We start from the raw sequence: 16,294 nt of genomic DNA, 5'->3' as shown, positions 1-16,294 counted from the left end.
ACATCACCTTTTAGGCTCTTTGTTTTCTCAAAGGGTTGGGATTTGTGATTATAATGATATCTGATATTTATTGAGCTGCTTATTCTGGCTTTGAGCTAGGCATTATGCTAGGACCTTTACCTGCATTGTTTTATATAATCTATATAATATATAAAATGTACTCAAACCTCACAGCAGTCCTATAATTAGGTTCTATTTGCCCCATTTTACATGTGGAAACAGGCTCAGAGAGGTTATGTAATCCTGGCTGCACGTTATGAGCTATGGATGACAGCTTCCATCCAGAGCACTTAGCTGGGAGTCTGTAAGGCTAGCCATGTGTTGCCATTTTCCTAAACCTCCCTGGGTGACCATCCTGTGCACCATGGCTAAGAACTCCTCACCATGCTAAAAGGCCTTCAGGATGGGGTGGGGTGGGGGCGATGCTGGATTAAATCCCCCTGTGTGTAGCCTGCCCACGTTTCCTGTACCTCGGTGGCATCACTGACAGCTGTGCACAGTGTGAAAGGTGTGTGTGTGTATATTAACAAGGACACAGCTGAGTGAGAGCTCGATGTTTAGGAGCAGGTCTGTGTATTCCCTCTTCCTGGTCTCTCTGTGGTACAGGCATAACTTGGTGAGGTGCTCACTGCCCGAGGTCCAGGCCCAAAACAGCTGCCCAATGCCTACAAGAGTGAGGTGTGTGCTAGGAGCCAGATGGGAGGAGACCTTTAACCCGAAGATATTAGTGACTTAACTGGTGCTAAGCTGAAGGAAGCGGGGGCGGTATAGAAGAAATAGAATTCCTGTAGGGGATGAGAGATGTTCGATGGCTGGCAAGCTTTGAGAAAGACTGTGGTTAGGTTAGCTGTTGAGTGGGGACCAGTAGGCTGCCTCCACAAAGCACTGTAAGAATTACTACTAGTAAATGGCTAGAGTTCAAGCCTCCAGGCCTTCAGTCCAGCCCTGGCCCACAGACTCACTTTTAAAAAAATACATTTCATTTCAGAGAAGAAGGGAAAGGAGGAGAGATAGAATCATAAATGATGGCAGAGAATCATTGATCAGCTGTCTTCTGCATGCCCCCCACTGGCATCAAGCCCGCAATCCAGGCATGTGCCCTGACTGAGAATTGTACCGTGATCTCATGATTCACAGGATGATGCTCAACCACTGAGCATACCAGCTGGGCCAGGCTCACTCTATAGCAGTGTTTCCCAAACTTCTCTCATGATGAGAATCACCTGGTGGAGTTGTTAAAACACAGATTCCTGAATCCCAACTAAGAAGTGCTAAACTAGAATTTTGGGGAACATATAGGTAAAATTGCATACCTAACTTAGTGCTCTGTATATAAAATCTGTCTTAGAGCACTAGTTAAGTATACAATTTTACCTATATGTTCCCAAAAATTCTAGTTTAGCACTTCTTAGTTGGGATTCAGGAATCTGTGTTTTAACAACTCCACCAGGTGATTCTCATCATGAGAGAAGTTTGGGAAACACTGCTCTATAGCTTTGCCTTTCAATTCCTAGTGATTCCCAGCATGACCACCAAAGCTTTATCAGAAGAATATTCATGAGAATTGTGTGGTGATGCTGCTGGAGCCATCTTTCTCTGTGGGAGTTCACAGTGCATACAGTTACTTAGTAACATAGGCCAGGCATTTTGCAGGCTAGAAATGTGCAATTTTTAGTACATTTTATTCTTTAAAATTAATATGTAATTACACAATAAATATATAAGTACAATTTCCTGGGTTTTAAAAAAAGATTCTGTAGATAAAAGCGAAGTCCCCTTTTAAAGCATTTTTAGCTTATTCCATAATGCTTGATATAAAGGATTTATACTTATCGCTCATGACAGGTTAAAAAGCTGAAGTTTCCTTGTTAACCTTCCTTGTAGCAGGCAGTAGAACAGTACTCACACACTTGCTGATGTCAGAGGCCTTTAGGGAAAAGCTGCCTCACACAGTCCAGTAATTCACAAACCAAAGCTGCCATGCTGGACTGCCAGTTAGACACACACACACAGCGAAGAATGAAGCTGGCTGGTCTGAGAACTAGATTACAGAGGGGACCTCCCAGCATTTGCAGGACATAAATTGAGTAACATCTTCACTTTTAGTAGGAACGACAATGGTACTGGAGCCCTCCTTTATGGAAGGATGATGAGGAAAGGATGAGAGATTACCAGCTTGTGAAGCACTTTGGAAAGTACTTGTGTAGATTTGGTCATGTTATAAAATTAAGAGAAGCTAAACACTTTGATGAAGAAAAACTAAGGGGTTGTTGATGTGCAGTATTTATAATATATTGGACTTAGACATATTGCTCATTTGTGGAAAGGTGGGTAGGTGGAGCCTTTGACATGCTGCTTTACATATAAGTCCATGGCTGTATGCCAATGTGGACATGATGTAAAAACATTATTTCATGTGTGTTACAGGGAAGAGATGATTCCCCTCGGGGATGGAGACATTAGGACCATGTGCCCCCTTCTATCCATGAGACCTGGAGAATATTCCTATTTCAGTCCCCGCACCATGTCGATGTGGGCTGGGCCGGAGCATTGGCGCTTCAGACCGCGACACAAACGTATGTACTTCAGGCAGTACCTCTTAGGAAAAGAGATGGTGTAGGTGGCCAGCAGTCAGCAGGTCGGCCGAGGAAGGAAATGTCAGGTGCTGTCCTGTTGAGCCTTTGGCCAGCTGCAGACGCACATAGGCAAGCCAGCCTCTCACTTGGACAGTCAGTTGGCCTGGCCTGGCATGAGGGATCAGTTAAGACTGAGGCCTCTGAGTGGGAAGAGTCAGGAGGGCTGGGCTCCTGACCTAGTACTGCTCTCTAATATCCACATGGCTTCAAACAATGGCTGCAGGTGGGAATGACCAGGCTCCGGGGCCCATGTGAGTTACTGCACCAGGCAGCCCTTGGCAGGATTCTGAAGGGGGTTTTTCATTCCCTCTTTGAAAAGGAGATATTAATTTGCATACATTTTTATTGTGTTTTGGTAGCAAAACCACAAATTATAAATTAAGGATGAAAGTCAGACCTATGATTTGCCATTGCCAGTGCTTTAGGTGCAGTTGGTAAGACTGCCAGTGTGTCCTGTGAGGTGCAGAAATACTGTAGGCCCCAGAAGTGAGCAGTGTTGCTATCTGTGTCCATTTCTGCAGAAGATGCTGCCTTGAAATCGGAGAACAGAAAGAAGAGCACAAAGAGAGAATTTGAAATAAACTTTGACGATGACGTTGACTTTGATGTGTATTTTAGAAAAGCAAAGGTTTGTGCTGGATTTATTACCATTTGTGCTTTCTTAAATTACTCTTTGCACTCCTTTTTCCTTTTAGATGTGATTTTTAAAAATTAATTATAAATTTAACTTTTAAACAGATGGCTTTATTGTTCCTCGATTCTTAAAGGAATTGAGAAATAGTCCAAATTCAGTGGCAGAAAGGATAAAGTTTAGAATATGAATAATGTTTAGCAAAGTTGTTGGGGACTCTGGATGACAGACTAGTGCTGCCTACACCCAAGCTTCTTCTAAAGAAGAATAGATGTTGACCATTTTTATTAAAGATGCCTGAAAAGCACTTTTTTTTTTTTTTTTTTTTAAATTAATAGGCTGCTACTATTCTGGCCAAGTCTACTTTGGAGAACCAGAACTGGAGAGCCACCACTCTCCCTACAGACTTCCACTATGAGGCTGATCATCTGGCTCAGCTGCACCTCAAACCGGGCACCAGGGTAAGGCTGTTGAACTTGTTTATGGCATTGGAGGTGTCCAGTGGATGGTATTGTTGACTGTCAGGCTGTGCCTTCGAGGAAAAGGCGAGAGAGCATGAGCAGAAAAGTGCATTAGCCAAGAGAAGTACCTGAAGATCCAGGGGGTGAGGCAGAGCTGAAGGGAAAAGCTCACAGGGTGATGATGGACACTAATGTTTAGGAAATGGCTCTCCTGGTTGGAAGATTACATTAAAATACTCATTGTGCTTTTGTAAACTCTACACAGCTTTAATACCATTTCTTTAGCCCAAAGACACACACCCCAGGTAAAAATCACTGGTTTAGGGCCTGCAAATATCTGAAGTGCTGTGGTTAGCAGGCACTCCCCAAAGAGGCAGCCCTGACCAGTGTGTTCAGTGGTTAGAGCATCCTCCTGCACACCGAAGGGTCTCAGGTTCAATACCTGGTAAAGGGAACGTACCTCAGTTTCAGGTTCGCTAGTCAGGGTGTGTGCAGGAGGCAGCCAGTCCATGTGTCTCTCACATATTTCTCTCCCTTCCTCCCTCCCTCTGTCCCTTTCTCCCTCTTCCCTTCCTTCTTCCCTCCCTCCCTCCCTCCCTCCCTCCCTCCCTCCCTCCCTCCCACTTTCTGAAAAGCAATGGAAAAAATATCCTCTGGTGAGGATTAACAAACAAAAAAAGGGGGGTGGGGCAGACCTGACCTGTGAGGCTCTGGAAGGCAGGACTAGGACCCTGGATGTAATGACCGGGAGAAGAGCTGGCATTTCTCCCTGCAGCTCTGTGGGGAGCAGCCATTGCCTCATTGAAGCAGTGAGTGAGTGAGTTTTCTATCAGAATTGTGCAAGCAGCAAAAAGTTGACTTCTTTCCAGATAGTTATAGGCAGTCTGGATTTTAGTGAAGAAACCCTTTTTCAAATAAAGTTGTGTACAGACCTCATTGCAAACCAGCTGCTCTTTTATTTGGGATTGATGAAGGCTCTGAGCCTTACTAGCTAGACTTGCTCTAGAATGGAGTTGTGCAATTGGCAAGTTGGCTGGATTAGATGACTTCTGGGGGCCCTCATAACTAAATTCTAGGAGATTGAACATAGGGATCCAGTTGAGTGGTTGCTATTCTAGAAATTGCTTTCTGCAGTTTTTCTTTTCTATATTATAGATACTTACAGTCGCCCGAGGCCGGAAGACGGGGACTGAGCATTATGAAGAAATTGGAGACTATGACTATAATAACCCTAATGACACATCCAACTTCTGCCCTGGATTACAGGTAAAGGCAAAGCGCTGTCCTCTTGCATGCACCACAGTCTGCCTTTCCTGCTCCCGTCGCCCCTGCCATATGTCGGAGGCTGTAGGTTTTAATCAGGTGGAGGATTTCGGATGCCTGCCCTGCCCGAGGTATCAGGAGCTGAGCTGAGCTGAGCTGAGCTGAGGACACAGCCAGACCCCAGCCCGCCTTACTGTTAGCCCTGCTTGCAGAAAAGTGGACACACTCTAGTACCCAGTCAGTATGTGCACGGAGTTGTTGGCATATGCAAAGTACTTGTATTAGCTATTTTGGGATTTTATAAGAAAACACTTCTTACGAGCCAATATTTTGGCCAGGGAGACAAAACTTATAGACATGAGAAGATGCTGGGTGCTAACAGGGAAAAAAGTTCATGGGTGGGCCTCGGGAGACCAGGCTGAAGTTCTGATGTTGGTCTCCCAGTTGGTTCTGTATTAGCTGTTCCCGTCTGTCCGTCTGTGGACTAGATAATGTCAGTGTTCCTCCTGTGAGTCTGCTACTTAGACACAAATGGAAATTACCGCAAGGAGGAACACTGGGTGGCATGTGGGGAAAGGGAAGAGAATTGGAAGGATAGTTTATTCACCTTGTTTTCTTACTTGGATGAGTGTTGGTTTTTTATATTTTGGTGGAAATTCAGATTGACCTTTTGACCAACTTTCATTGTGCTCAAGAGCCCCAGGGAGAGCTTATTAAACCATTCCTGGGCCCACCCAGAGAGCTGATGGATTGCTGCTAGGCTCGGCTAGCACTGCCTTTCTCACAGGCTCCCAGCAGGACCTTTGCTCTGGCCTGCTGACAGGTCACACCATTTCAGGAATGCTTTCTGTAAATTGAAACTAAATTTGTTGGAAGTCATGTTGTGATGACTGTACGTATTCCTTTTAACTCTCATTGCACAGTCGTAGTTATTAACATGTCTCCCTCATAGGGTTTATGAACCACAGGAGGATAACTAGAGGTACCTTGAAGTCCACCTCAGCTGACTTAGTGTAACGAATACTTTGCTCTTGTTGTATAAACAGGGACTCTCCTTCTGGGATATCTCTAAGCCCCTCCCACAGCTTCTGCCAAATTTAAAGAGTTGTTTCCTCATGCAGGCTGCTGACAGTGATTATGAAGAGTCGGATGACTTATTTGTGGGACCAGTTGCGACCTCTGACCTCTCAGCATATCCTTGCCATTCGCCTAAGACAACACAAGAGGGTGATGACCCACCTGACATCCAAGGATCAGACATCACTCGTTATGGAGAGTCAAACCTGGTAGCTGAGCCTCAGAAGGTAAAGATGGAACATGGATTCTATTTCCTGGTGTTCTCCTGAGATCTATGTCATTTGCTTCCTAAATGAGAGTCACGTTGGTCTGAGCTTGAGTTTTTTCTTTTTGATTTTAAGCCATTTCTATCCAAGTAGCTGATTCTTAAATATGACCGTGGGGATGAAGTGGCACTCATTGGATCTGCCGAACAAGCCATCTCCTAAAGTCATGATAAGCTGCATGTGGCAAACCAGTCACATGAAGTGTGTGAACGAAGGCTGTGGGCAGAGAAAGTGGGTTTCCGTGCCAACTGACTGAGGCTAGCTGTTTGGCTCTGGAAATCTTGGCCACGTTCAGCTCATATTAAAATACCTGCATTAAGCATTTGTCTGTTTCATAGCAGATGACATCTGTAGGGTGTCCCCCAAATATGATAACTTAATTTTTACTTCTTTTCAGGTTTAACTAATTTGAAATAATGTGTGAAACCAGGCTAAGCTTTGAACAAAGTGCCACTGGACATTTTTTTTTAAGGGGATACATAAAATATAAAGTTTACGGCACCAAACCAGCAACAGTGGATGATTGAAGGCACACAAATACCAAATGAAATGATTCTTGATGTTTGTGATTCCATTGCTTCACGTTAGCAGCAGTGCCACGATCAGAATGGTCATCAGTTTAAAAACAGTCATTGACAAAAAAATGTATTCATTTCTGTAGATTCTTTTAAATGTTGAAAATGAAGTTATGTTAGTAAACACTTGATAACCATTAAAAGTGTGTATACATTATTTTGGAACATATTGTTTATGAGATTCTCTCTTTTACACTGACTCCAGGTTGGCCAATGTAGTATTTGAGCAAGAAGAAATTAGGTTGAAGTGAAGGACTATTTTAGTATGTCCAAAGAAAGCTCTTTAACTCTGTAGTTTAAACATGATTCTTTTTTACTTGAATTCCTAACTCATTTTACAGTGTGTTGATGGGAAAATGCCTTATTCTTCTGCTTAGTTTTACATTTGTCGCATACCTATTTCAGGTAAATAAAATTGAAATTCATTATGCCAAGACTGCCAAAAAGATGGACATGAAGAGGCTGAAGCAGAGCATGTGGAGTCTGCTGACAGACTTCCCACCGGTGGACTCGAAGGTTAGCAGGCAGAGAGGTGCTGGGGGTGAGGGGCTCCACTACTTCTCTAGCGCCGGGGAGGTGGTGGGTGGGTAGCTGCCGGTATCCAGGGCCCCAGGATCCAGCGTGCCAACACAGAATTTGTAACTCAAAAGCACCAGGATGGCATCACAACTGAGAAGTGAACTGAGGGTGTAAACAGGTCACATACAAGGTGATAGAGATAGTAACATGGGACATTACTCGCCTTGCTGTTGATCAAAATGCCAAGCAACGAAATGATGTTTACCCTGTTTTCACACAGCAGCTTGGCGGTTAAATGGATTCACTGCTGGTACAATTTAAGTTAATGAATGTCCCTTCTGGAGAGCAAATTCTTTTTTTTTTTTAGACAGAGAAATTGTCTAAATAAATCATAGGTTTCAAATGCTTTATTTTTATTTTTAATTTTTTAAAAATCTTTATTCAGATTGTTACAATTGTTCCTCTTTTTTCCCCTATAGCTCCCCTCCACCCGGTTCCACCCCACCCTCTGCCCTTACCTCCCCCCACTGTCCTCATCCATAGGTATACGATTTTTGGCCAGTCTCTTCCCACCCACACCCCTTTCCCCCAATAATTGTCAGTCCACTCCCTTTCTATGTCCCTGATTCTATTATATTCATCAGTTTATTCTGTTCATCAGATTTTTTTTATTCACTTGATTTTTAGATTCACTTGTTGATATGTATTTGTTGTGCATAATTTTTATCTTCACCTTTTTCTTCTTCTTCCTCTTCTTAAAGAACACCTTTCAGCATTTCATGTAATACTGGTTTAGTGGTGATGAACTCCTTTAGCTTTTTCTTATCTTTGAAGCTCTTTATCTGACCTTCAATTCTGAATGGTAGAGTAATCTTGGTTTTAGGTTCTTGCTGTTCATCACTTTGAATATTTCTTGCCTCTCCTGTCTGGCTTGCATAGTTTCTGTTGAGAAATTAGCTGACAGTCATATGGGTGTTCCCTTGTAGGTAACTTTTTCTCTTGCTGCTTTTAATATTCTCTCTTTGTCTTTTGCTCTTGGCATTTTAATTATGATGTGTCTTGATGTGGTCCTCTTTGGATTCCTTTTGTTTGGGGTTCCGTGTGCTTCTTAGACTTGTAAGTCTATTTCTTTCACCAGGTGGGGAAAGTTTTGTCATTATTTCTTCAAATAGGTTTTCAATATCTTGCTCTCTCTCTTCTTCTGGCACTCCCATAATTCAGATGTTGGTACGCTTGAGGTTGTCCCAGAGGCTCCTTATGCTATCTTCATATATTTGGATTTTTTTTTTTAATTATTTTTTATTTTATTTTATTGATTTTGTACAGAGAGGAAGGGAGAGAGATAGAGAGTTAGAAACATCGATGAGAGAGAGTCATCGATCAGCTGCCTCTTGCACACCCCCTACTGGGGATGTGCCCGCAACCAAGGTACATGCCCTTGACCGGAATTGAACCCAGGACCTTTTCAGTCCCCAAGCCGATGCTCTATCCATTGAGCCAAACCAGTCCCGGCTGGATTCTTTTTTTTTTTTTCTTTTCTTTTTTTCTGGTTAGGTGTTTTTTTGCTTCTTTGTATTTCAAATCTTGATTCTTACGGTCCTCTAGTCTGCTGTTATATCTTTGTATAATATTTTTTATTTCAGTCAGTGTATGCTTAATTTCTAGTTGGTCCTTTTTCATATCCTTGAGGGTCTCGCTAAATTTATCAGCCTTTTCTAGAAAATTCTTGAAAAACCTTATAACCATGGTTTTGAACTCTATATCCAGTCATTTGCTTTCCTCTATTTTTTTTTTTTTTTTTTTTTTCTCATTTGTGATCTGTTTCTTTGTCTCTGCATTTTTGCTGCTTCCCTGAGTTGATAGAGTGGCTTTGTGTGCTAAGTGTCCTACAGGGCCCAGTGGCTCAGCCTCCCCAGTTACCTGAGGTGGACACTCTTGGTGCATCCCTTTGTAGGCTGTGTGCACAGTCTTGTAGTTAAGCCTTGATTGTTGTTGGTATCACTGGGAGGAATTGACCTCCAGGCTAATTGGCTGTGAGGATCAGCTGTGTCTACGCTGGGAGAACTTCTGTGCTGGAGACACCATTATGAGGCAAGACTTGTAAAAGCCTCTGTGCTCAGCTTGAATGGGGTGGAGCAGATAGCATTGGTTTTCCCATTAGCCCTGCCCTAAGAGGCCTCTGGGTCTTAGTGTCCTGCAATAATCACTGCAAGCACCTTTGAGAGAAAGCTGCCCTCGAGTTTCGTCTGCTGCCAGAAATCCAGTTTCTCCCTGAAAGAGTCTGAGTCCCCAGAAACTCGCCCGGAACTGGAGTTCAGTGCAATAAGGACCTTTTATCTCTTTCTTGCTTGAGAAAGCCAGCCATGTACTCAGTTGCCCACTCTCTTCGCATGCAAGTGTCTCAGTACCTCTGCCTTCTGCAGCTCCTCTGAGTCTCAGTGTGATTTTTCTCTTCTAGTTGTAGAATTTCCACTCAGCCTGCTTTCCTGTGGTTCTGGATGATGTCCGTTTTGTTTTTTAGTTGTTTTGAAATTGTTGTGTGAGGCAGCAGTTTAGGTGTTTACCTATGCCACCATCTTGGTTTCTCCTTGGAGAGCAAATTCTGACATCTCAGGTACCATAAAGTTTTAAGCCCTTTGATCTAATAATTCTCGTTTGGGAAATGTATTCTAAGTAACAAAGTAAAAAAAAAAAAAAAAAAAATTCTGTCAAATAATCTCTTTCTTCTGAGCAAGGTGAAACATTGTTTAACAGACTCTAACTGAATGAAACTCTGCACTAACTAGAACCTTCCATCTCCCTTTTCAGACCTCTCTGCTCAGGGGTGTTCTGAGCTTTCCAAAGTTCGCCCATCTCTTTTACTTCTCTGCTGGCTAAGAAGTGAAAATTATGCTTTGATTGAGGACCCTGAGCTCTGTAGTCTTGGGTACCAGATAAAACGTCTGTCATGTTTATGAAGTTTTATCAACTAAAATGGAATGGGATGTGAACATCAGAGAAATGTGTTTTCTGAAAAGTAGGAAGGGGTCCCTGGCCAGCATGGTTAGAACATTGGCCTGTGAACAGAAGGATCATGGATTCAATTCCAGTTAAGGGCACCCACCTGGGTTGCAGGTTCCTTGCCCCAATTGCGGCTTGTGTGGGAGTCAACCAATTAATGTGGCTCTCACATCGATGTTTCTCTCTCATCTCTCCTCTTTCCCCATCCCCCTCTCTCTCTGTAAAATCAATGGAAAAATATCCTCTAGTAAGGATTAACAAACAAACAAAAAAGTAAGAAGGGGGTTCTGCTTTATCCTTTGAGTCTCAATGACTCATACTACCCTGTCCTCCAATGATTCTGGTTAAAGATTTGTTTGTGTTTTTTTTAAAAAAAACACAACACACCTTTTATTATAGAAATATTAAAACAGATTTAAAAATTGAAGGTAGAAAGTTTAGTGAACCTTTGCTTCTAAAATTTATTAATATTTTACCTATATTCTGTTCTGTCCCTCATTCCTCACCACCAACTCATCATGTACACATTCTGAGGGTGTTTTTTTATTATTATTATTGTTGTTGTAAATCCTCACCTGAGGATATTTTTCCATTGATTTTTAGGAGGAGTGGAAGGGAGGTAAAAAGATGGAGAGAGAGAAACATTGATGTGAGAGAGACAAATTGACTGGTTACCGTCCATACATGCCCTGATTGGGGTCAGGGATTGAGTCTGTAACCCAGGTACGTGCCCTTGACCAGAATTGAACCCTTCAGTCCTTGGGCCAACCTGAGAAAACCAGCTAGAGCCATATTCTGAATTTTCTAAATGCAAATACCAGTCATAACATCCTTTTATAGCTGCTTGCCTGCTAGTAAGGAGGCAGGTGTGTGTGTGTATTGTGTATTTTAAGTGAAAACCTTAAGTCCACTTTTAGATAATGGATGCTGTGTTGCCCTTGACTGTGTGGTCCAATTGAAGCTATAAATGATCATGGCTTTTTGTTACTTCATTATTTTTTTCTTATTTTTCTTTGCAGTTTTTCCTTTCTTGAATTCCACTGGCAATCAACATCACATTTACCAAAAACTGTTTGGGCATTGGATTCCTTTATGGGTCCTTTCCCTTAAAAATGTGACTAAGAAATTGTTTTGGGCCGAAAACAGTTTGGCTTAGTGGATAGAGCATCGGCCTGCGGACTGAAAGGTCCTGGGTTTGATTCCGGTCAAGGGCATGTGCCTTGGTTGCAGGCACGTCCCCAGTGGGGGGCATGCAAGAGGCAGCTGATTGATGACTCTCTCTCATCGATGTTTCTAACTCTCTATTCTGTAAAAAAATCAATAAAATATTTTTTATTGATTTTTTACTGAGAGGAAGGGAGAGAGATGGTTAGAAACATCAATGAGAGAGAAACATCGATCAGCTGCCTCCACTGGGGATGTGCCCACAATCAAGGCACATGCCCTTGACCGGAACTGAACCCAGGACCCTTCAGTCCACAGGCCAATGCTCTATCCACTGAGCCAAACTGGTTTTGGCAAGACTTTCTTTTTGGAGATAGAACTTTGTAAATTTCTGTTGCTCCCTCAAAAGTGAACCTGGCCCGGGTGTCTGACCTGTGAATATCCTTCTTCTCTTAGACAAACCCCAGTGAGGCTGAAAAGGAAGGGGACCCGGAGGAGGTGGCTGACAAGAAGATGCTCAGCAGGCTCACCTGGGACTTGCAGAAGAGGTGCGGTGCGTGCCGGCTCTCGGGGCTGGCGTCTCCTCTGAGCTTTGCCCCTGCCCAAACTGTTAGTGTGACGGACCCTCCACACACGACCTACTGTTCTAACACTCTAGCCGATTTTCTGTTTCTTCTCGGCATTGATAAGTGAGGTAATATAGACTAACTTTCTCAAGGCACTTTTCTGCACCAGTGATAGGAATGAAACAAGAGATAAATTTTATTTCCAGATTAAAAAAAACTGGAAAAACCTGCTTATAGAATGCACCTGAAATATTTCTTTGTTCCTTGTTAGTTTATTCATTGGACATGTGTATTCATGTAGATGAAAGAGCCTTTGTTCCTGGAATTGCAGTGACTCAGATAAATGTGCCCTTTGTTTCACAGCCTGCCGCCCCTCATGGCTCAGAACCTCTCCATTCCGCTGGCCTTCGCCTGCCTCCTGCATCTAGCCAATGAAAAGGTAGGTGGCTCTGGTAAGCATGGGGTGTTCTCTATTTGTGTCCTCCTGCTTGAACTTTCTATCAGATCTTGCCTGGGCTCCTTCATAGAATGGATGTCTTACGTACAGTGACCTGTGTGGTACCTCAGACCAGACACCAAGAAAGAACTTAGAAAAAGGCCGTCAGGTGTGATTAGCAATAAAAAGAATGAGGAAAGAAAAAAAAAGAATGAGGAAGACCCAAAAGGGAAAATATTAGATGTATGTGTTTCCAACTTGAAAACATGAAGTGTTTTTACATCATTGTGTGTCTAAGGCTTCAAAGGCCAAATCCTATCAGAGCCAAAGTCAAGACTTATGGGAAACATGGTGGAGAAGAGGGGAGAGCAGAGTGCAGCCGGAAGGCAGATGCTGGCCAGCAGAGCTGAGCCGCTGTGGGTGGTTATTGAAAGAGCAGGCGGTGACCCACCCTCTCAGGAGCCTGTAGGTGCTGCAGGGGGCACCTGTGCGTGCGGTGCTGCGGAGACTTGCTGTCCGTGGGTCTCCCCAGGCTGGTCCCTAATGCAGACTTCATACTTGGAGTAACGGGCCGTGGGTTGGGCTTGGGCTGTATCTCACTGCCATCACTGTGGCTGCTCAGTCTTTTCTAGGGCAGGTGCCCTGTTCTGGAGGGAGAGGGGAGAGGAGTGTGATACTGAAGTGTGGCTTGAGAAGATTGATAAGATTGGATTGGAATGGTAGCAAAATGGGGTGTTGAGAGCAGTGCCTGGGATTACTATGTGCTAGTGTCTGACCTCTGACCGCTTAATGACACGGGGAGCAATGCTGACCGGCTCAGTTTCCCAGGCCTGCCTTTGCTTTGGACTGACTGTCGGGCCCCAAGGAGGGAATGTTCCCTATAGGGCAGCCTGTGTGGCACAGCCTCCAGCCAATCCCAGTGGACCTGCCCCTGGGAATCGGGGACCACTTCTCTTGCCACCTTGTAAGCTCATGACCTCACTGAAGACGATACAGTCCATTTGGCAGAAGCTAGTTCTGATTTTGGGTGAGGAATTGATGTGGAGACAGAGCCTCGTGCTGCATGTGTCCAACTGTGTTGTGTCCCCTGGGCCTGTAACGTCCAGGCTGGGCAAAACCTGAGCCAGAACAGAATAAGCCAGCCTTGCTCCTCAGAGTGAGCAGTTGTGCATCAAAGCTGGTGACCCAGGAGCACAGCTCACAGCTGCTGTAGGGTCCTGCTCAGAGGAAGGTGTGGGAGCCAGGTCTCCTAGCGAGAAGGTCTCTGTGTGATCCTGACACATCCAAGGTGTCTGAACTCAGAAGCCAACTACAAGAGGAAAGAATGACTAAGAAAAAAAAATGAATAAAAAGCTTTACTATTGTCCTGACAAGAAATCCACAGAGGGCTCCGAGGAGGAAGATGCGCCAGCCACCCCATCTGACACTCAGAGGGTCGCTGCTGAGCTCTCCTGGGGAGGCCTGGGATCTCCCATTATCCTCATGGACAGAGATGCTGGTCCCAGCACACACGGCGCCTGAAAGGTGGAGCACCTCCAAAGCCCCAGTCGGAAGCAGAGCGCCCCGGCTATGCCCCTCCTCAGGCCTGCCTCTTCCTCTGAGAGCAGCTGTGTCCCCGCTCACCTCCCTAATAGCCGGCCCAGGCTCCAGCACTGTCTTCCCAGCGGCAGTGCTGGCCTTGTCCTTTGGCTCTGATCAGGTCTCTGTAAGGGGCCCCAGGGCCTCAGCGTCTGAAGGCCCACACCATGACCTCTTGGCCTGAGCACTGAGGCATAACGGGCCTGGCTGTGGGTTATGTGAGAGGTGATGTGACAGTGGTCCTGACAATAACAAAATCTTCAGGAATCTATGTTTGATGACTCAGCTTGGAGCCACCAAGAGAAATCTCCCCACATTTTCTGGCCTCTCTTCTCCCAGTCTTTCCCTTCTGAACTCTGGGAACGAGCCCCTCATGTACTGTGTGATGGGGCTTGGGTTGATGCACGGTGTATGCTGGGCCCTCTGCCTTCGTGAATGCCCTTAGTGTGTCTGGTCAGCCATGCCTAAGCAACTTCTGGACCCCAAGCCGCAGACATACCTGGCAGGCATGATCTGAGCTTTCCATCATTAGCAGTCTGGGAGTGTGTGCTAATGCTAGAATAGGTGGGTACTCGGCACAACACACCTCTCCCTCCAGTGCCCAGTGAGGGAGCGGTGAGGGAGGTTAGGCAAGAAGGACTCTGACTGCTTTCGTCCGGGGGAAGTGGTTGCCTGGGGCTGGTGGGGACGTGGGCTGGGAGAGTGGGGAAGAATTGGGTGGTGGGAAAAGGCCTGCAGAGAGAGGGGAGACCAGATGTGTAGCCATCCCTAGGGATGGGTTTGGGTGGGGGAGGAGGGCCTGGAGAGGGCACATAGGGACAGATTAGTAAGAGCACCGTGGCTCCTGGTAGCCTCCCATCCACGCCCTCCCTCCTTCAGGACAGATAGCCTAGCTCTTGGGCCTGACACAGATGGTTGTGAGAACCAGAGCCGGAGAAGGCGTGCGCTCTGCTTCATCGCCTGCGGTTGGCAAGAATTTGAAACCAGCTCTCTCATGCAAATCTATTTGCTGTGATAATTTCACTGGTAATCATGGGACAAACCTCATTCTTTGTTACCTCAGTCAGGATTTGCTTTGTGATCTTTTAATTCTTGGTGCATCAGAGTCCATGTGTGTTCTCTTTCAGAATCTGAAGCTGGAAGGAACCGAGGATCTCTCAGACGTTCTCGTGAGGCAAGGGGATTGAGTTCTCCGGAGATTTCAGCAGGAGGGGCTCATCACTTCTCCAGTGACCAGGACGTCTCCACTGGGTGCCACAGTGTGGGCTCGGGGCAAGGTCCCCATTTGCCTGCCACTCTTCCCTCCTGTCCCTCTCCGTCTGGGAACCAGCACCAGAAGCTCATCCTTGATTAGAGCTTTCTGTCCTGTGACCCTAGGCGGGAGGAGAGGGTGAGAGTTTGTTTCTGAAACCTACATGCATTCTCTGTATTTGTGCAGAGATTCAGTCTCCTGAATTGCTCTGTTGTTCTGCCCTCTCTTTTACTCTTGTAGAAGCGTAGGCATATGTGGTCCTTTGCCAGCTGCCTAATTCATGTACATAAAATGTCACGTGCCCTTATAACTGTGTGTATATAATGCTTAAAAATAAAATTCTAACAAGTTTGGAAAATATTTGAGTACTCAATAGATAAGTATTGACCTGGTCTTTACACTCCAGGGGGTGCCGACTTGGTAGCTAGACAGAATACCCATGTGTCAGCGTGAGGCAAGAGCCGCTTAAGGGGCGCTGCAGTGTTTTGTCTGGTGGCGGGGGGTGGGGGGAGGGTAAGAATCACTGCTGCAGACCCGGATTGCGAGATGGCGTCCATGCGGCCTGTGATTGCTGCTGCAGTGATGGCAGTCACCATGGCTGGCCCCTGTCTTCATTGGCCTCAGCCTCACTGTGAGGAGCATGCCGGTATCACTCCGTTTGCTGGAGGAGAAGCAGAACACAAAGTTCAAGGACCCTGCATAAGGATGGGCAGCTGACCACCAGGAGCTTGGCCCTGAACCGGGAAATCTGGGGTCTTCCTTTGTAGCTGCTCTGTTATATGCTGCTTGAGGGTGTGGGTGGGTGGCCCTGTCCTTGGCAGTCCTGGTCCCTGCGAGAGCATTCGGTCACCATTCAGTGGGTAAATAGAG

The 16,294-nt window shown here is 45.3% G+C and overlaps 1 protein-coding gene across 1 annotated transcript in view; it reads left to right on the top strand.

Moving 5' to 3' along the window:
- NCAPH (non-SMC condensin I complex subunit H) overlaps window positions 1-15,836 on the top strand; it is a 37,968-nt gene extending 22,132 nt beyond the window's left edge. The window contains exons 10-18 of the mRNA XM_084900900.1: window positions 2,428-2,576; window positions 3,158-3,264; window positions 3,606-3,728; window positions 4,884-4,994; window positions 6,113-6,295; window positions 7,315-7,425; window positions 12,049-12,140; window positions 12,522-12,597; window positions 15,300-15,836. Coding sequence (XP_084757026.1) covers window positions 2,428-2,576; window positions 3,158-3,264; window positions 3,606-3,728; window positions 4,884-4,994; window positions 6,113-6,295; window positions 7,315-7,425; window positions 12,049-12,140; window positions 12,522-12,597; window positions 15,300-15,359 — 1,012 coding nt within the window. The 3' untranslated portion in view covers window positions 15,360-15,836. The remainder of the gene's footprint in view (window positions 1-2,427; window positions 2,577-3,157; window positions 3,265-3,605; window positions 3,729-4,883; window positions 4,995-6,112; window positions 6,296-7,314; window positions 7,426-12,048; window positions 12,141-12,521; window positions 12,598-15,299) is intronic.
- The last annotated feature ends 458 nt before the right edge of the window (window positions 15,837-16,294 follow it).

Source organism: Pipistrellus hanaki (genome assembly GCF_964339955.1).
Source record: "Pipistrellus hanaki genome assembly, chromosome: 12".
Classification (NCBI taxonomy): Eukaryota; Metazoa; Chordata; class Mammalia; order Chiroptera; family Vespertilionidae; genus Pipistrellus; species Pipistrellus hanaki.
The sequence above is the reverse complement of the archived record's forward strand: the minus strand, read 5'-3'. Positions and strand labels throughout refer to the sequence as shown.